The sequence below is a fragment of the Porites lutea genome, chromosome 11 (assembly GCF_958299795.1).
Source record: "Porites lutea chromosome 11, jaPorLute2.1, whole genome shotgun sequence".
NCBI lineage: Eukaryota > Metazoa > Cnidaria > Anthozoa > Scleractinia > Poritidae > Porites > Porites lutea.
The window spans coordinates 24361156-24382323 of NC_133211.1; the positions used below are offsets into that span (position 1 = coordinate 24361156).

The 21168-nt window shown below is 38.9% G+C and overlaps 1 protein-coding gene across 1 annotated transcript in view; it reads left to right on the forward strand.

Annotated features, from left to right (window-relative positions):
- The first annotated feature begins 7451 nt into the window (after nucleotides 1-7451).
- The window catches only part of LOC140951401 (uncharacterized), a 59307-nt gene continuing 45590 nt past the window's right edge, over nucleotides 7452-21168 (forward strand). Inside the window, exons 1-5 of the mRNA XM_073400642.1 lie at nucleotides 7452-7999; nucleotides 8143-8376; nucleotides 16720-16872; nucleotides 17698-17765; nucleotides 18633-18694. Coding sequence (XP_073256743.1) covers nucleotides 7724-7999; nucleotides 8143-8376; nucleotides 16720-16872; nucleotides 17698-17765; nucleotides 18633-18694 — 793 coding nt within the window. The 5' untranslated portion in view covers nucleotides 7452-7723. The remainder of the gene's footprint in view (nucleotides 8000-8142; nucleotides 8377-16719; nucleotides 16873-17697; nucleotides 17766-18632; nucleotides 18695-21168) is intronic.

A 21168-nucleotide genomic window follows, 5' to 3' on the forward strand; every position in this document is an offset into this window, starting at 1 on the left:
ACACTTTACTGAATAAACTACTCCACAAGAATACAATATTATAACCTTTTATTGAAGTCACTTGTGAAAATACCACATGAGTTTACAACTTCATCGAAGCTACATAGTCCTTGCTAAGGGCTCCTAAAATGGCCGATATCTGTTACGACGGAAATACAACTTCTTCGTTTGCCTCAGGCCGCTTAGACTCTCAATCCAAGTTCGGAGTCCACATTACTCTGAATCAGCCGGGTAGAGAACCTTAATTATGACTCACGGCCATGGTGGCTGACTCTCACAGCGGAAACGAATCATCTTTCCTTCAGTCGACTTACCTCATCCTAGGTCTCTCTATTTGCACATTTGTAAAATATGTGGGTACGTGTGATCTTTGCCATAGACAAAAAGAAAATTATAAATGAACGATCAGCGTCCCTTTGTTCATTTTTCGATACATCGGGTCACCTGGTCATTAAATTGCTCTCTAGTACGATAGTAAGGTTTCATTTTTTTAACACTTGAAGGCAAGCGGTTTGAAAACGAGGGGTCGACTCCGTCGGTTGCAAATTAGGGAAAGGAATGGCTGAAACTAACTGCACATGTGCTGGACTGATCATTCTAACATCTGCTGAACAGGATCTGCGCAGTGGTCGTTGCGCATGCGTTGGCCGAGAAGGTTGAACGGTAGGGCTAGAGCCTGGGAACGAGGCCATCAGTTTTGGTTGTGAAACAGGTTGCGATATTTGTATCAGAGGGGTGGGAGATGACGTCACTGGAAGAAACCTTGTTGGGCTTGTGAGATACGTTGGGGATGTTAAAGAGACGTCTGTTGTACTGAGGCAGCCTAATAAACAAAAATGGAAAAAATCACAAGTGAAATTTCTGGCAATTAATTCAATTCCCTTGATTTTGCACTAAAAACCTAAAAGACGAGGATCTAAAGTAGGTTCTCCCAATGCCACCACTAATTTTTCCTTGATCCCGCCATCCCTCTATATTTAGCTTTGGACAGTAGTAACTTGTACGGAGTGGTATGAGTTGTGACACCATGTTCACTATTTTTTACTATAAGATCAAGTGGTAAAAGCTAAGTGAATAGAATGAAGGTTATACGGCTTACTCTCCCCTTGCGGACACCTGGCTACAATGGACTCCCCGATAATATGGACAGCAGCTTAATCCCAGGCAAAATAAATTGAAGACGTTTGACTGAAAAACCCGCTATTACGGACTCTCACTAATGAGGACACTAACTCTAGTCCCTACAGTGTCCGCTGTAAAGGAAGTTGATTGTACGTGGCCAAACTGCATCTCATAAGGGGCACTTTGAATATGAATTGAGAGTTGTAGAGGGTGGGGCCAAGTGATACGACTGGTATACGAGTCGTGCAACTCGGAAATTGCACCGACTGCGTCTCACTATTTAGTACACTTGGAATCTGGTTGGCAAGTCATTTAGATTGGGGAGGGGGGCTTAGGTGTTATGTGTCTATGACAATAGAAAATCAGACATGAGGTTGATAAGCGATATTTGTTAAGCAAACTGTCAAAGTTTGAATCTCTTCGACCAAATCAACCTCTTTCATAGATCTCGATCCCCAAGGCTGCGTCCAGATGGCCGATTTAACAATTATGCTCTTTTGGACAAGAGCTATAATGATGGAGCAATTACTTCAAATACATGTTGGTATTTTTCTTTCATTTTTTAATGGTCGACCAACAGCAGTTAAAAAAACGAGAAAGAGGCCTGTTGCAATTAGTGTGGACATTCATGGCGCCCCCGATCTAGCCTGTGCCAGGCTCTCAGGTAGTATAGTGGGGACGTATTAAAGGAGCAAAGCGAAAATAAGACGCGCGCGACTTGGCAAAGGGGGCGGTGGCAGCGCGTTTTCTTATTTTTGAACGACTTTTCACTTTCACAACTATCTCGGAGCCTGGAACAGGCTACACCCGATCTAAAATAAAATTTGTCTTTTTTGTGTCTCAATTGCTAATTACTCTAATTTGGGAAACTTTCCTAGCATATCTTGCATTTAATTTTATCTTTGCGATTAATTGTGGTGGATGTATATGTGCGTCGTTGAGCAACAGGTATAAAACGTCTTCGTAAGCTTACTTCTCAGAACCAAATTAAACATGAATAACAGGACAGCAAGGACCAAGGCGACTTGAGTTTTCGCGATATTTCAGACGTACAATCCGTCCCTCTTCAGGGGATTTAATGAAGAAACGGATAGACAATTTGTTTTATACTGCGTTAAGATAAAAGCCAAGAGCGAGTCAAGGCTCCTCTTGGTCTCCAAAAGATAGGAAAGAAAGAGAAACGGATCAAAAGAGAAAAACTCTTGTTAAACATTCCAGTTACGTACCGATGTGAAATTTGTTAAAATGTATGACAGATAGAGTGGTAAATGTATCTCTATTCAAGTTGCTAGTCCAAATGCTTATTATTCCGGGCGGCCTACGCTTTTCTGGTGACGTGGTCCGAGCGTCAGCGCGCAAACTGCATTGACCGAGAAGGCCTGAGGAAGACGCTGTACGGGGATCAGGCAAGTACATAAAGTAGCCTGAATTTCATCCGATTTCTTCGAGTCGTTATTACTCTCTCAGTAACGACGTTACTGAGAGGAGAAAAACGACTCGAAGCAACCGGATGATTCAGGCTCATACATAAAGTACATTCCTCTTATTCTGAACTGCAGACCAAAGGCACGTCTTAGCCAAATATACATATCTTTAAGAGTTAAGGTAAGATGGAGAGCAAAATAGCAATTATGCACGAAACAAGTTCTTCAACATGGGGAATATCCGCTGATGAAGTCAAGCGCTTGTGGTACTGCGAAAGGAGATGTGATAGCAGAGGGCGGCAATAAAGAAGCTCTTTTTATCCGCACTGGAATTACTCCGGCCCTCGCGGCGTCAGCGGCTTCCCCCGCCTCTCGCGTTTTCTCCGTGGCATGCGCGTGATAGTAACATTCTCAAATGAAAAATCTTCTTGCATAAACAAAATTCTGTTGTCCAACATTTTGCGTGAAATTCAGCTGGTTTACACACGGTTGTACGCTATGAAATCGGACAGAATGTCTCAAAATTTCAATTCCATTTAGTTCACACGAGTTGAAGAATGTTACTAGGAGAAGCCGTCTCTAGAACTGAAATGTTCCCTAGTGATTCCTGGCCTAAGATGATTGGCGAACATCAAATCTACAGGCTTTCTCGTATAGGAACGCTGAGGAACGGCAGTTACATTTCAAGAATGGCGGGAAAATGTTGAATTAAATGTTGTAATGCGGCGTTTGCGCGGTGCCTCAGAAAAGCAAACAAAACTTTTTTGGCCCTTTTAGTTAAAAAATTCTAACAATTAAAAGTTTTTCACCTACCGACTAAATGAGATCCCGGCAAGAAAACGGAGAAGAAAAAGGGGAAAAATGAACTCCACCTTTGTTCCATTCCACGTGCTTTGGTAATTAAACACCGGCTCAGGGTGACTTATGGCAGGTGCTGGGACGAAAATAATACAATATAAGCCGGGCCAGCCGCCTTTAAGCTAACATCAATAAAATGGCACAGAAGCCTTTCTATGCTACGGCATTTCTTGTTGAATTGTAAAAGTATAGTTCAGTAAATATTTCGGTTCTAAAGTAAAAAATTGTGGTTTCACGAAAAAGAAAATTATTGAAGACGCGGGAGCGAACTAAAAATGAGGAACTTACCCAAGTATCTTGATCCAAACCGCGCAGTTTGACAGCAGGTTCCACTTATAATTGTTCAAAAATCCCGTATAAAGTTTCGTTTTCGCTTTTATTATGGGAAGGCTTGTTGTCTTGTCTTATCTCTTAACAATAGAAAATTGTCCTGTCCCTTCATGCTTTGCGCGGGACGATTCTAAGTTCCGTTGTCCATACTCTATACTTAAAAATGACGTCAAAATTTTCAACACTGTTTTAGCGAAGCCACTCGAGGTTTCAAAATTTGGACGTCATTTCTATGTTCTATAAATAAGACTATAGACGGTGAAAAAATGTGGTCAGTTTGGGCAGAGTAAAATCGTAAACGTTCAGTCCGATGCCGTGCGCGAGTACCCGAAGGCGGGTGCATCCCGGGAAGTCTTCTGGTCGCGATATCCTCTGTTTGTAATCTCATCGTTTTCCCTCAATCACTGGAAATCGGACTGGATCTACACCAGTATGAAAACGTTCTTTTTGTTTCACGAAAAGATCATGACATGCAAAAAGTCGGGCGTGTTTCCAAATCAAATGGAAATCTAGTTTCTCTAAGTATGTAATATTAAATCTCGTATTTACAAAAGTTTCAGTCAGAATCCAAGAGCGCTCACCATTTGCATGAACGACTCATCCCGGTGGAAATTTTCCTGAAAAAAGTAATACCTTTCGAGTCATTACCTTTTTCCCGTTTTTTACCGAAACGATCGAAATTTTTCTGTACCATTTGTTTGGATGAATAGTGTCAGGCTTCATGTCCTGAGAAAGCGAAAACTTTACCGGCATTTCGTAAATGGTACAACTCAATCCCGTTTCTGTTTTCGGTACCAAAAAAATACCAGTACCATTTGACAGAAATTTCCACCGCACGCAGCTCCGCTATCAGGGTTGGAGAATACTAGAGAGTGGATATCCCGTCTTGAAAATTTCATGTGAGCTCCCATCTTTTCCTCTGTAGAGTGTAACCTTCACGATGCTCCCTTTCTAACTTTTGCAGCCCTTTTTGTCGTCATTAGGTCACGTGGTATATTACCACTTCCGTTAGGAAGAATCTTCTTCAAATAGTTTTCTTAGTGAAAATGTCTATCATTTATTTTACAATAACTGAGCCAATCCTTGCGCGCTGATTGGTCAAGAGACCTGTCACGCTGATTGGTCTATGAGACCTGTCACGCAGTGCCAGTCATTTTGTTTTTGGTTTTCACAAAAAAATAAATGTTATTGTAAAAAACAAATCGATCACAATTTTCCATGGTCCACACTCTTATGACACCAATAGGTCATTTCTAGGGTCTATAAGAGCGTAGACCATGGAAAATTGTGGTCGATTTGTTAATCAGCTTATTAGTATTAACCCATTGTTTCTGCTTCCTTTTATATCTTGCTGAAGATGTGGTTCGTTTTAGTTTAAATCCTATAAAAGAGAAGAACAAAAACAGCGGTACGTTTCGTTTTTTACATTTACTTTCAGAGGCAGAAAGACAGCACTTTACTTTCTTGCGTGTTTCCGAACTAAAACAGGAAACGCGTGCGTAGGTGTAGGAACTTCTTAAAGCTGTTTTATCCGACCGATTTAAATGGATCAACTGAAAACATTTTTCATAGAACAAAAGATTCTTAATTTTGAGGGCCAGCAATTCACCCACCCACGCCATCCTGTCGCATAGAGTAAACGTGCTTAAAAGTAAAAGTCCAAACTATGACTGATTTAACCTCGTCTTGATCTGGACAGTAAGCGAACGTGCTTGGACTTGGGACTTCAAATTGGACAAGATTCAAAGTAGCATCTCCACAGCCCCTTTACATGTATTTTCTCTTTGAGCTAGACTGCAAAACAGTCCGTATTTTTGCGTATTCAAGTACGCGCGAGCAGTCAAACAAAAGGTCTGGAATGAGGCTGAAAACAGAGAGCGAGCCCTACGGGCGTGTGAAGCTCGCGCGCTTCGCGCGCGTAAGACTCTTACGCCACGCTTTACCGATTTCTTTACTGATTTTGAGAAAAAAACGGACTGTTTTGCAGTCTATCTTTGAGCGTACGTATGGAAACAAAAACCGCGGGGAATTTATTGACCGCACTGACCGCAAGCGCGGTCGAATTGTCGACAAAAGAAAAACGTCTGTGGACAGACGCGGCTAGATTAAAAAAGAGTTCATTCCAAGCTTATGTGCCATTCCCGGCGGGGGGGGGGGGGGGGACTTCCCATAATGGCCTATAGGGAAGACTCCTTTCGAAAGGGATACCTTGTTCAGGTTTCAAGTATACGAAATGGTTCTAGCAGGAATTTTACGAGCAGTTGAAGTATATGAAACAGAATTGAGGGGAATATTTATGTCGGTAATAACCTCACCACTCAAACCTCACTCAAACTTTTTTTTCAAGCAATGTAACCGGTGACTTTTCTTCAGTTTAATTTTAAATTCCTATTTTATTACGATCTTGAATGAAGTGAATAATATTAGTAAAGAATACAATATAGAAGATTTCTGCTGGTTGTCTTGATTGGTGGAAGGCTACGAAAGCCGATGAGTTAACACCAAAAGATACAGAAATAAAGACAAACTGTGAGGATGAAAATGTGTTAACAGAGGTCACTTTTAAAAATACAAATAGATTAAGTTTTGTTCCGTCTATACATCCTATAAGGTTAAGGTGTCGATTTTGGTGGATCTTATCAGCTGAATTGCCTGTGAAGAAAAAGTGATAAAGTAAAGCTGTCTGTTAAAAGCCTGCCTGATTGTATATTCTCATAGCTTGGATGATAGACGAATAGACTGGATACCGTAGACTACTTAATAGGCTGTCTCTCAAAACATGTATAGGGCATTTTGCCACTATTCATCTGCCTTCGGATCTTCTCTTACTAGTAAAGACATGAAGAGCCTTGTAGTGGCCCGTCGTTGACACGCGATCGTGGCTTAGTTAGTCTTTAATTGGTGGTTGTCGAACAAGCGCAGCCCTGCCGCTGAAAAATGCCGGGGAGGACCAAAAAATTAAAATTGCAAACTGGAAGGCACATTTATTTTTTGATGGGGGGATTTTTTGAATAGCCAGGATTTTGTGTATATGTTTGTGGTAGTGTTGTGGTGGGGGGGGGGGGGGGGGGGAGGTTCTAATAGGAAAACCTCATCAACACAACCCCACAATCCTTTACTGGCCCCTTTGAGATGGCTGCTCCCGGGCTTGCAGTTTTTTTCAGTTAGAGAACGTTCTGGTCCATATATTTGAGACCAGAGAAGTTTTCATATCTCTCTTAGCCTGCGCCACTCGGAACTCTTTGCAATGCGCACTTCAGTTTCGTGGCGTCTTCCGGAAAACGATTTCGGATAAACAAATTTGGACGAAGCAAAATACTTACTAGACCTTACTGTGGAACACAGGGTATTCAGAACAGAGGATTAAACATCTGGACAGATGCTGTTTTCCAAATGTGAAAAATCTTGAGCGCCGGCTTTGCTGTGATGTACATCTTTCCTTAGAACTCAAACGGAAACAGCGCTTCCAAGAAGAGAAGTTTTTAAAAACTGAAGAGGAAACTGTAATCTTTTTATAGAACATAACAAATAGCTAAGCATAAAAACAACATTCCAAAAAATTTTGAATGGGAAAATTGCTTCTGAGTTTCAATTCGTCAAAAAATAGGTCACATACACAAAATAAAGAAGACTCGAAATAAATAAATACAGGCTAATGAATAAACAAGCGTGCCAGAATTTATGAACTATTAGAAAATTTAATAGCTCAATAAATTAAAGCACATGTTGATTAGTTAATTCAAAATGATAGGAGCGTGACGGTATGTTGGTATATCAACTTCCTGCCGTTTTTCAGCGTTTAGGATAATCGAGGCGTCCTTTTAGTTTTGCTTGAATAACATAACATAAAACCAGAGATGCGTTGAACCGCGTCTCTATTTTCAAGCCATAAATTGTTCCATTGTTTGAGGTCTTGAAAAGTTTCGCCTACTCTAGCGCCTCGATCCCAGTAGCCTCGCCTTTGTTGTGTATCTGCCCTGCATACAAACATGGCGGCTGGTTCAAGGCTTTGTTTTACTCTAATCATCGCACTCTTGCTTCCGAAGTTGGCAAGAAGTTATCGTCCTTTTAAAGTTCCAACGAATCTTTTCGTGCATGGAACCTCGCCGTTCACCCTTCCCGAGGGAGCACATGAGATAATTCGGCGGGAAGATGGCGCTCCAACCTTGGAAACTCCTGAAGAACTTGTGGAAGACCTACGAGGCCAACTTCGAAGTCGGGTCCGTCGTGACAGCCCAGTACCTAGTCAACCGGATAAACGCATGGTAAGTTTGAGTCTTATAGTTTTTGCTTATTAAATTGCGCTACATAACAGTTCTGTAAGGGTGATTTCGAATGCTTACATACTCCATGCTAACGGTGCACATGTACTTCTAACCTAGTCAAACACTTTGATTGACTTTTTCAGCTAATTCTGGCAAAAGACTTCGACACCCTCTATATGTACTGGCCTCGTAATCGCGGGAAGGAAAGCAACATATTTCTACTAGCAAAAAACACTAAAATTGGAAGAGATAAAACTAAAAGCAAGGTTTATGTGTCTCGAAACTACGGGAAGAATTTCACGGATCTTGGTTTAACCAACAAGAGTAACCCACCACAGATTGATCAGATTTATTCTTCAAAAGCAGATCCACAACTTGTAAGTAGACCTTTGCATTTAGGTTTTACATATTGTGTTTTGTTGTTTCTGATAGATCGTGATAGCTGGTGTCTGTGACTTGTTTTGATCACAACACGTGTTCGGTTGATGCGTAATCATAAATGCACATATATTTGTTGCATTTACTACAGTTTTGAACGTGATAAATATACAGTTTTCAACTGTAATGAGTCTTATTTTCGTGACAGATAGGAAGTTTAATGTTTACCTCGAGGTGCTTATAGGGTGTAAAAATGGCGCGTATACGTGGACAGCAATTTAGTTTCATGTACAAAGTCAAATATAAGCTCAGGTTTATTCTGAGGTATTCAGCATACACAATATTGAATCAGCATTTTCGAATGAGCTTTTTTTCAATCGGTCACAGCTCGACAGACAATAAATTTTTCATCTTCGCTTTTTTTATTATGCAACGTGGCGTCTTGCTGTGAGCGCTATCTTTTATCGGACGTAAAGCAGGACATCGGATACGTTGTGCAGGAAGTGATCAGAAGTTCTTTGTCCCATCAGCATTTTAAAAAAGTTTTGAAAGTTGTATGGAAAGCACGTCATCCAATCAACTTGGGCTCCAGTAAAAGCTTATTTATTCCTAGAACATAAGCGGGCTGCATTTTGAGAAACGTGTTGGTTTAAGTCTGTTCAAACCGCAATCATTTGCATAAGAATATCGTCTTTATTATTATACCCATATCCCGTGACTGACTGTTTATGTTTAGAAGAGAACAAAGCCATATCATTAGCTATATTGAAATCTTGAACTTAGGATCTTGTAGAAACAGAAATATTTTCCACATTAATTTGCTCCAAATTTACAATTTTTGTCCTTTTTTTGCTGTGGCAAAAAAATGTTATTTTTGTTTTAGAGCTGAATATGTTTCCCCAACAGCACATGGTCTTTTTGGTTATTCTAAGGCCACATGAAAGGAAGCAATATTCCTCTTCATCCCCAAAGTCTCTAAGCTGGTTAAATAACAAAATCTTTGATATAAGAGAGTAAGTCTAACAGTGCAATTTTTAATGTGTGGTTCCAGAAAATATCCATACCCCCCCCACGGAAGACCATTGGAAATTCCGAGGGGGAGGGGGGGTTCAAAGGCAGTAATTTCCGAGGGGTATGGGGGTTCATGGGAACTATTTTCCAAGGGGTAACAGACCATGTACAAAACATTGAAAGCAACGTACGATCAATCTGAAGCACAAAAACATACCTACGTACGTTGTTTTGAAAAAAAAAGTCGGTACTCCTGGCCATTGACATGAGGTTAACATCATTAGCTTTAATGTTTCTGTTTTTCTTTGAGTTAGCTAGCGCTACAATCTCCAGAAGAACGATGTGTCTTTGGAACGAAGTCGAAAACGATTGAAAATGGCGGACATAACTGGAGTCTTGTCTTCGTCTCGTCTTCGTCCGACCAACATTAAAGTGCTTTCACTTCTATTCACTGAGTATCCCTTTTCGCTTCCTTGACATGCATGACACACATTTTTGATAGGTTTCATGTTTTATCAGTGTTTAGTGTGCGTGGAAACTCATAAAAAATGCGATGAGACGAGAATACTTTCGTTCCCATCTCTTGCTCGACCTTCACGAGGCCCGGCTACCTGGCTAGTAAATTCTGCAATCGTGACGACGTTCACGAAATGTAGCGCATTGGCATGTACGTGTTGGTGAAGTTTTCGTCCCTTAAACAATAGTCAACCTGAAGAAACTGACAAAATCTGTAGAAATATAAACAGCCAGACAGGAACCTTGTAAGTTTCTGGGTTTTTCTTGCTACCGTTTGCAAAGTTGTTTAAGCGGGTGAAACTTACATTCTCTTCATAACGTTCGTGTCGCAGTAAACACAAAAACGTAGAACAATCGACGTTTAAACTTTGCAAACCAAATGTTTAAGCTTAATTTATAAGCTAACAAAAAAACAACACAGACATAATTTGCAAACGTGATGGCGAAAAAGCTAAAAGTTTGGCTGAATAATAAACTTAACAAACGTTTACGCTGCACTGTTGTAATAAAATTCTACCGTATTTTCATAACTGAGTTAGTATTAACTTTCTTTGTTTTTAAGTGCCCAAACTACTTTGAATTTCCAAAGTGTGGTAAGCAAAGTCCCCATTTAAAAATTCTGGAAATTCCTGGGGGGAGGGGGGGTCATCAAAGACCCCCTGGAACGGAAAATCCTGGGGGGTGGGGGGGTGCAAATCAAAGTGTCTTCCGTGGTGGGGGTATGGATATTTTCTGGAACCACACAATTTGCAAAATGTTGACTCATGGTCACCTAGATCATAAAAGTACACACATACATGTAGAAGCTTTTTGTTATGGGTGAAAAAAAAAATCACTAACGGGGCTGTCAATAAGGGCCAGTAGACGGGGTAGTTTCGAAAACGAAGCACTCGAAAACAAAGACAGAAGCACGAAGCACCCAAATCTTGAAAATGAAGCACCCAAAACTCGAAAACGAAGCACCCATTGAAAACAAAGCACTCGAAAACCAAGCACTCTAATCTCGAAAACGAAGCACCCAAAAACTCGAAAACAAAGACCCCAAAAACTCGAAAATGAAGACCCCTAAACTTGAAACCAGTCTGTCCTTTATAAATTGGCTAGAAAGTCTTGCTAATACAGCAGGAATCAAGCACGATAATGAATCGAATGCAGTTCAAATCTACAACCTACAGTGGTTTCGAGTTTTGGGTGCTTCGTTTTCGAGATTTGGATGCTTCGTGCTTCGGTCTTCGTTTTTGAGTGCTTCGTTTTCGAAACTACCCAGTAGACGGCCAAAACCGTCTACTAGCCTTCCTTAGCCCGTTACTTTCATCTCCTTCTACCATAACTGCTAACAAAAAATAAACACCATCAAATAAAATTTTCTTATATACATACTGAGATATACTCACTGAAAAGCTATGGCATAAATTTCATACGCAAATAAGTTCTTGCCAACTGGAGGAGCAAACGATGCTTTTCACACGTGAAAAAAGCAATATGTCCAATCAGAATCACGAGCAATGTTTTTTCACGTGAGAAAAATGATACGTCCAGTCAAAAGCCACAGAGGTGTGTGAGTTTAATTCGCACTAAAATTTTCTGCCGTTTTTAGGCGCTTGCAGTGCCCTCGCTTTGCGAGTTGCTTTACAGACATTCAGAAGAAAAGACCCATTAAAGCAAAGTTTTTCTCAAAGAAAATTGTGAAAAATCGCGGCAATTGGATTGGAATAGTTTTGTATATTTCACATTATCGATGAAGAAAATTGAAGGGAGCCGGCAAAACGACAGTGAAAGGGGAAAAAACAGAACAAGACATTAGCTTGTACTTGAACTTTTTATTGGAGCTAAGCTTATCAAGCCATATGCTTCTGTTTATACTCAAACCGGTCATTTTACTCAAAATCGTGCATTTTTATTTGTACGTTCAGAAAAAAGTTAATATTACTTGTAATTCCTGGATTACTTCATATCCTTACCCTCATTAATTTTTACCAAGCATTTTTTAATACTAATATAAGCATAAGTTACTTCGTTTTCTTTGTAATTTCACGGTGTGTAGAGGCATATTTTGGCATTTTAGGATTCTGGAAAGATCTGAAATAAAAGGCTGGCAAGATGATGAATGCCTCAGTATGTATATAATAACAACAATACCACATGGAAAGTGCCTTGAGCGATATTTACGCACTTGTTGTTTTTATATTAGAAATCTCACTGGTTCACTGTGCTCATTCGTTCAGTTTTTGATACATCAACAACTCATGCGTAAATACCATACGCCCGCACTTTTCATGAAGTGTTCTCTATGTATTACATTGTTCCCAGTCTTGCGTGTATTCTGACGAAACAACATGGTGTCCGCAGTGGAAAATGTGGCATGAAAACCTCTGGAAACGCAATTTCCGAGACTCTAAATTTCAAAATGTGCCTAGATGCCTCCGCCTTAACAAACTTGTGCCTTTCGGTGCAAGTTCTAAAGCTGCCTACTATTCATTATCAGACTGCTACTTAAAAACTTGTTGACAGCCCTGACTAATGAATGGTCCTTCGGATAATTAAATGAGTTAATTTTTGTTCCCTCAAATCTCAGTGGTTTCCTGAGGAACTGTTCTAGGTTATTTAAACTTTTAGTGTAAATATACACTAAAACATAATTTCCGTGTGTGGATGGGTTCCAAAATAGGGAAAGTCACAGGCTGTGACAATTGTCATTGTTACTTTCTGTAGCATTTATAACAATGGAGCTACTGTACGTGTACTGACCCATTCAACCTGCAATCTTTAACTTCCATGCTAGTGAAAATATATGTAATGGACCAAAAATATTTCTGGAAGATGAGAAAAATTTGCACCTCATGTACCAGGGCCGAGTTGTTCAAAGCTGGGTTAAGATAACCCAGGGTGAGTTCTAAATTTGAATTCAGATATGAAAGGTTATAAAGCAAATTCAGTTTAATTCTTTTTGTCAACAATTTGGTGATTGGCTACTCTAAAAAGAATAGAGAAAATTGTCCAAGAAAATGTTTCTGATGAAAAGAAAAAGAGACCTGGGTTAAAATTTAACCCTGGGTTTGCGCTAATCGGCCTACGAACAACTGGGCCCAGACTTATAGAGACAATGATCCACATGTAGGATCTCAATACAACAGGTTTCATTGTGGTGCATATTATTCACAGTTAATGTATTTGAAAAAGGGTTGATTTATTTTAAGAAATATTTTTATCTTTTCCAAACCAACCCCTTTAATTGTCACTTGTCATCAGGGGTAAAAAAAAAATTTCATGTCTGGTTGTAATTGAGGACACGTGGGTTTTCTTGCTCGGAAAGTAACTTTAAGAAAACTGTAAACTTCAGAAATTTGTTAGAAAATGAGTCATTATTTTAGTATGGATGAATCATCTCTCTAATCAATTTTGTAAATAATTTTTAATAGTTATTGTATGTGTGATAACTTTATTTTAATTGTAAAGACAGTAGCTTTTATATTGTCTTAATAATTTTTGTCACTATATTTTTTGCTTACGTTGGCATACCTGTGAATTAGCTGGTAAACTGATGGGTGAGGGTCCAGGCAGTCGTCTTTTAACTAGTCATTAACTAAGACAAGCATGCAATGGTCTTGGGTGAGAAGGAAAAGCTGGAATGAGTTTGTTTTAAAGCCAGAAGGGACTCCCACATAAGGGTGATAGGCGGCGATGCTTGTTGGAAAATTAAAATTAAACCCCTAAGGGAGACCAATGTGTGCGCTGAAGGAGACCATTCTAAAACAGATTTCATGGCGTTTTCTCAAAACTTCTTTAAGTATAGCCATAAGCAATACCTGAATGGGCATATATATGGTGACTTTCTGTCCCAAATACCCTAAATAAGTGAGACCAAAATCTGCAATTTACACCCCTAAGTGTGATGAGCATCCCTGTCACTTTTATATGGGAGTCTCCCCAGGTTTTTGAGCTCTGAGCACGTGGAGATTTTTGTAGAGACAACTAGAACCTATTTCACCGAGAAAAAAACTTTTTTCTTATAATGGGTCATGGGTTGTCTTTTATTTGAACAAGTTATAGTTAGACAAAATTTACAATACTAGAAGTGTGATTTGACTTTGTTATGTATATAAGGTCCCTTCACTCACTTCTGTTTATGATCCAGACACATTGAAATGTTAATTCACACCTGTTCTAACATTTCAAGAACATTTAATTCATAAGCAAACTACAGTAAGAAAGGAAAAAAATTCGCAAATTTATTTTACATTCCCCACAGTAGTCCTGAGCAAAAGTCGTACTGACTTTATGTGATTATTAATAGTGATCAGAAAAAATCATAGAATTACAAATTCTTAGAATGATGGATGTGTCTTATAGAGACTAACTATAATATCTTCAGGTCAGGCTCTGTTACCCATGTATTGTTGATGTTTGCTTGGTGTCAGTTATTTGCATATGTATGGACTGTATGTCTAGTGCTAGTTTATGTAATTTGAACTGATCTTAAGTGGTTATGTTCAGTTTGGTTTATTTGCAAATGGACCTGCATATCATTACTTTAAATTATTTGTTGTTCAGTACTTATAGTTACAATGAATATGTTGCTACAAGTTATTTGAAAAAAAAAAATTAATAATAACAATCTTAAGTATTCAAAGGCTTGTGAATGAGTAATAGTGATTAATGATTATAGTTTACCAATACGTATTTTTCATTGTCCACCTTAACTTTGGATTTGCTGGTGGTAACTGGTTATGAGTTAATTTATCAAGTTACAATAAATTATTAGCTCACCAGGTGTCTTATATATCTACAGTCATCCATCTACCTGTGCGTTCCGCATCTAAATGCATCCCTTTCTCTATTACAATCACGGCTTGATATCTTTTCCTCTCTATTTACAAAAATTTTGCAATGTTTAGCTAAGTAAGTAGTGTGTGATTGTATAATGAACTCCATCTCAGGCTCATTCATGGTCAGCAGTTGTGGGATGTTTGTTCTTCAACTCATCGCACATGCTTTCTCTCTTGTCCAGTTACTTGCACATGAGTTATTTGAATTAATTTTACCGTATTAAAATTCAAATTTTTCTTCAAATGCCACCAAAGAAAAATGTTATGTGCCTGGAGGGGCAAACACAACTGTCATTTGCGAGGCAATGTCTAGAACAAGAAGGACAAGAATCAGCAACTCCAATTGAAAAAAGATGATGCAATTACAACCCAGGCTAAATCCAAGGAAAGAAAGGCTGAAAAAGTATTCATGGCTGGTTTACGAGAAAAATGGCAATTACAGCTGTACATGTACTGCCGAGTCTGTGCAGAGACTAGGAAATCTAACAGAGTGAGCAAGTAAGCCCAGTGCCGAAATTTAAAAAAAACACACACTCTCTTGACAAGTTGGTTTCCATGAACACAAGATAGCCCTCCAAGGCCCTGAAGCTTGAAGAAAAGGTGAAACAAACAGAATTTACAGTGCTTTTCAGTGAATTTACTGGTGCTTTTCAAGTGCATTAATGGCTATTTATGGAGATCAACCTGCTGGTAAAATTCAAATCGCTACTGGAACTTCTTCGTGATTCGTGGCTTGACAACATAGCTAATCAGAGTAAAACTGGGTCCTGAAAGAGCTGAATTCAATTTTGATTGTGCACTGGTAAAATAGGGCAAAGGGAGGGACAGGTGGATCTTTGAGCTCCAATTTACGAAATAGAATTTTGAAATTGCTCTCTGTATAAAGTTATTCATGATTTTGTTTGTAAGTCAGAGACTGAAAGTAACAATATGACAATAAAACCTCTTTTGATATTTACGTGTTACTCTTAAGTTCTACTCATACACTGATGGGTGTAGGACTGTGTGGGACTCAAACTCCTGAATATGGGACTCACACTTATGTCTGAGGGACTCACAGGGTTTTGGCTGTGTGAATCCCTAAACTCACTGCCGCCTGTTTCTAGATGGATCACTGTATCTAGCCGATTTTTTGAGAATGAAACCACCAAAACTGGCATACATTTGAGTGAAAAAGGGCCAAACGGCATACAATACAATACAATACAAATTTTATTGTCAACTCCCCATGGGGGCTTTTCAGAGACAAATATTAATAGTACAGGTAATCAAAAAAACCAAAAAATACTCAAGAATTGTCAATAAACAATTATTAAGAAACTATTTGCATATAGAATTTATGACATCACAAATTGATTATCAATAAACTATTAAGAAACTATTTACGTATAAATTTATGACATTAAAAATTGATTTAAAAGGAAGGCTTTCATTTTACGTTTGAAAATTTTAAGAGATTCACTTAATTTAAAATGGGGTTTTAACGCATTCCACAATGTTACAGTTCTGTAATAAAAAGATCTCTGTCCTGACTTGGTTTTAAAAAGCGGTATATTAAGCTGGGAAGATGATCTGGTCTTCCGACCACTGATATTCCCTCTGGAGATAAGCATGTTTTTATGAACCTGATAAGCTTGAAAATCACACTAGCAAAGGAAAGAGAAAGGAGATAAAGAAAGAGTGAGGAGGAAGAAAGCTGGAGAGGAGAAAAAAAACAATGTTTGCACTCTTAAATTAAAACTGATGACTTTTTATTAAATGAATCAAGTTTTGCAATACTTCTTTAACATAACAATGTGTATGGTGAGTATGGTGTATTTTTATGAAATCCTGAGAAATATTGTCATGCAAAATTTTCATCAAACAGTTTTCATTGAAAAATTGGAGTGTTAAAATAGTCTGACCATGAACATCATTGGTCTCGGAGGGAAGGGGTTTATTGTAGTCTTCACGATTGCCTTTCTCAATACCGTCTTCTCTTTCTCTCAGTGCATTCTTGCAGACAAAAAGAACAAGTTTCTCTACCGCTCAACGGATTTGGCCAACTTTACAGGCAAGCAAGTGCAATTTGTGCCATCTTTTATCACGTTTCATCCCCGGGATCGCAATTATGCCATGGCATATGATAGCTCTAGTGAAAAGGTATGCCTGACCAGATTGTATATGTCATCTCTGTTTTACTGTGAGTCATTTTTTATACAGTCCAACCTCCTTGTGCAAACACCTGCCCATAGAACCAATTTTTTTGTGTTTTTGAATCTGAGTCTCGTAAACAACCACATCTAGTAAATGACTGACCATCTTTTGGAATGGTTCATTACCTGCTATAAGTGTGATCTGTTCTGTATTTAAAAAAATGCTGCTTGTAGTATTCACATCTTAGAGCATACTGGCTCTACATGCATTGTAACTGCAAGAATGAATGCACGAGAGATAATTACCTTGAAACATAGTAAGTGCATCAGAACTTTTGTTAGAAGAGATTCCTGCTTCCCTCCTGATTTTGCATGGTCAAAATTTAAGAAAAGGTCCAGATGCTACATGTGTATTTTTGAGAATGTCTAAAACTGAAAACAAATTGCATTAAACAGTCCTCCAAAGAGTTTCATATGGATTGTCAGGATTTACATTGACAAGTTTTTTTTAAAGTTGTAAATATAATTTTTGTTGGTGTGGTTCATCTTTAAGTTAGGCTTAAACTTTCCAACCAGTTAAAGTTTGATGATCCTTTGTTTCAGATGCCAATGGCATTCTGAGAGAAAGAGAGAGAGAAAATTTAAAAAATCAATCTATTTGGAAATTTTCAAACCAAAGAAAAATTTTAACTACAAGGTATACATGTGTTAGCTTATAGCTGTGTGCACAAAAATGTACACCAACAGTGGAAGTTTGTAGGTTAGGCTATTTTGTTCATTAAGCTGTAAATGAAAGCTACAACTGGTGCTAACTGTTTGTTTTGCTTAATAGCTTTACTGGTCAAGTGATGCGGGTGAAAGTTTTAAATCAGTAAAGGGAAAAATCAAGTCATTTCACTGGTGAGTATGACGAGTAAAAAACTAATAAGATTCCATAGTGGTTTTGCATGACTATAACAGCTTAACAGCATGTCACTCTGCTGTTTGGTAAAAACACTGCAATTTAGTCTTTGTCTTAGGCCATTGGCTAAGTATACCTTATATAAGGGTTTCGTTTATCGTTTGTCTTGGGATTGTCGCTTAGATATTGATTACCATGTTTCAACAGCGTACTAATGAGTATGCTGCAGGTCTTCATCAGGCGATAAGGTCGATTTACTGAGTAGGATAATTTGTACCACCATGGTTGTTAGGGATTGGTGAATTGCAAACCTTGTTCATGGTTATTGGTTTTTGCTCCTCAGGGAGTTAACATGTAGGTCCTTAGGAAGATCAAATCCAAGATGCACAGCATTTGAGACCACACAGACCTTCATTGTTTGTTAATTTTAGTAGTCTTGTTAGAAGTTTGTGATTTTGCATAATGCGTATTCCCCAGAATAGTCTGTTTGAAGTCAGATAAATGTAGAATTGCATAGCCGGAAAATACACCTAAAAATTGGCGATGTTTTTGTCTACCATAATATATTATTGGATTGCAATTTTTTGGTAATTATTTCAAACCCACACTGAACAACTATTTGTTTCCCCTAACCTTTAGGTTTTCATTGGAATTGTCTCTATAAGAAGGCCTACTTTGATTGATTAGTCATTAACAGTACTTGTTTCAATCTTCAGTTTGAAAAAGAAAACCTTGTCACTTTGGCTATAAAAAGGTGAAAAGTGACAGGGATTAGTGCTATTGGATTCATATTAAGAGTAGTGATCACCGACCATTGATTTCCGATTATAAATTACTAAGTTATTTCTTAAATTAATCTATTTTAGGGGCGTTAAAGACATCCACAGGTCAGACACAGTATTTGTTGAACAGTATCAGCCAGATCGAGGTGAGAAGGAAGACTAATATTATTGTGCAAAAAACAAGTGTTAGCTGTTGAAACTATGGGGCTGGGTTAAATTCATTTACATTCAACCCTTCAAGCAGGAGTATCTTCCATGCAGGCTGAAATTTGTCAAGCCATTTCCCTATATTTGATCTCTTACAGCTGTAAGTGATAGACAGATCCCCTCTTGTTAGCATCTTTGCATTTTTTTCTGTATGGGGAGGGCATGCAGTCATTATTTTAACATTTTTTATTGTATTAGGGTGGCTAGATTGGATTTTTGGTGGATAACACCCTCCGAGATCTCCATAATTCTTTATATGATACGAAAGCCGAATTCAATAATTGTTTTGTCATTCATTCATAATAATTCCTAGTCTAAAAACGTGGCTAAAGTATGCTTACCTCCATCGATCCATCGATGTTAAGTTCATCTTCGATAGTGCACGTTTAGGTTTGTCCAACTCCGCAAATATTCTCCAAATAGCAGATGTCACCCTTGGAGTTGTCTTGTTGCTGACTTGAAACGAGTGAAATGTCCGCCATTTTTCAAGTTCACAATCAAAACAACTCAACCTCGTGCCCAGGTCTTCTCCGTTAACAGTGCCTTAACCTGCGAAAACGCTGCATTTTTGACGTCATTTCCTTGTTAAACACAAAATTCTTCCAAATTTGGTCATCAGTAACTGGTTATGGTGAATTAAACGAGTGCTTTTAGCCAATCAGAATCGGGAAAATATTTTGAGTGAATAATAAACTATATTATATAGATCAGCATTAAACTCATCGCTAATGATGAGCTTGGGAGCAGGTGCCTTAAAGGTTAGTGGGGGGCCAAATGCAATAAGCAGAGAGGAGGTATCCATGGTAACCCTGGAAGTAGGAACCACCCCAAGAGCAGCCACTAACCGGCACCGTCACATTGAATAAATTCAGTGGAGATACTTACCTAAGAGAATACTTACCTGAGAAAATACTTACCAAACCACCAGGCAGGGAGGGAGGAGAGGGAGCAAGAATCCGCAATGATTCGCCAGAAGGCAAACATTGATCCGCTATGATCAGCAAGAATCTGTAATGATTCGCAAGAAGGCTAAAAATGATCCGCTACGATCAGCAAGCAAAGCTACAATGCAAAGCAACACTAGTAAAAGGGCACACAAGGAGCCCTGCAATTCCCCGCGGGCCGCCCCGTAGGTCACATACTGAAGTGGGAGAAGACTGCTGGCCAACTCGCTTGAGTTTAACTTTGCCTAAATGATATTTAGCCACATTTAATTAGTATGTCAGAAATACTCCTGGTAATGACAAGTGCAAAGGGAAGTAAAAAACGTAATGACATGATCACTATGTGCCATGGTAACTCCGATGTCAAAGAAACATAGAGTAAAACAAATTTTCATCTTTTTTATAAAACACCTGTGGTAAAATGTTTCTGATATATTTAATTCCTAATGTAGTAAATGCTCAAACTTAGATGGTATCCTCTGAAAAATCCAGTCAAGCCACTTTAAATCTCCTGTAACAGTCCACTTAACACTTGGTCTGATTTTGGTGCCAATTTGATTAAGTGCAACTCCGGACAACCAATCATAAGATGACAAGTTTTGCTTTTTCTTCCATTTTTAAAATTTGTATATCTGATATCTACAGTTGGTTGTATTTTTTGGCATGTCATAGTTTAGGTGACACTGCTTAAAGTAAGCCATTTCCAAATTTCAGAAACCCTTGCCTTCAAAGGGAGGTCAAGTGCAAAACCTTTCTCTTGAAAATGAGTTTGATTTGTAGGTCGGAGAATAAAAGTCATTTCAGTCAGGAGCCCATAACCTGGAGTAAGCAAATCCCATACTAGGGTTATGTCCTAGTGTTTTCATGGACCGGTATATTTTTAGATACATTTTAGGGCACTTTTTCCTGCGAAAATGGAAGCTCTGCTCCATTCATTACCTCATTATAAAATAAGATGTGACTGGGGAAAACTCAACGTCATGAAAGGGTCAAAATGCCATTGTCAGGGGGTTTTAGTTTTACTGACTGGTTTGTGGAACTTGAAATTAACAACTGCGTCGTTGAGTGGAGGTGGGTGCCCGGGATGTCCAGGAGCTTCCACCTTTGGCACAGCCAGCCCCTAGACAGAGTTACGCCCCCATGGCGGGCAAACCCGCACCCTCCAGCCATGAGCCCCCATGCCAATGGAACCAGGCACCCATCACCCTGATTTAACGGTGGAAGAATTAAGGGGGGAGGGATGGGGATAAAAGAATGATCCAAAGGCTAAAGGAAGAGAATGGCTGCCACGAAAACGCTGTACTGAGCACATGGAGGTGATGCAAGCAAGGCTGACCACGCTTGAGCCAAACGACTGACTGCTTACCAAGCCCGTGCTCCTTGTTGTTAACTGTGTCAAATAAATATTTATTGAACCTCATGATATTCTAAATTTGTGCCAAAATCGTTCTACAAATAAACTGGTCAGT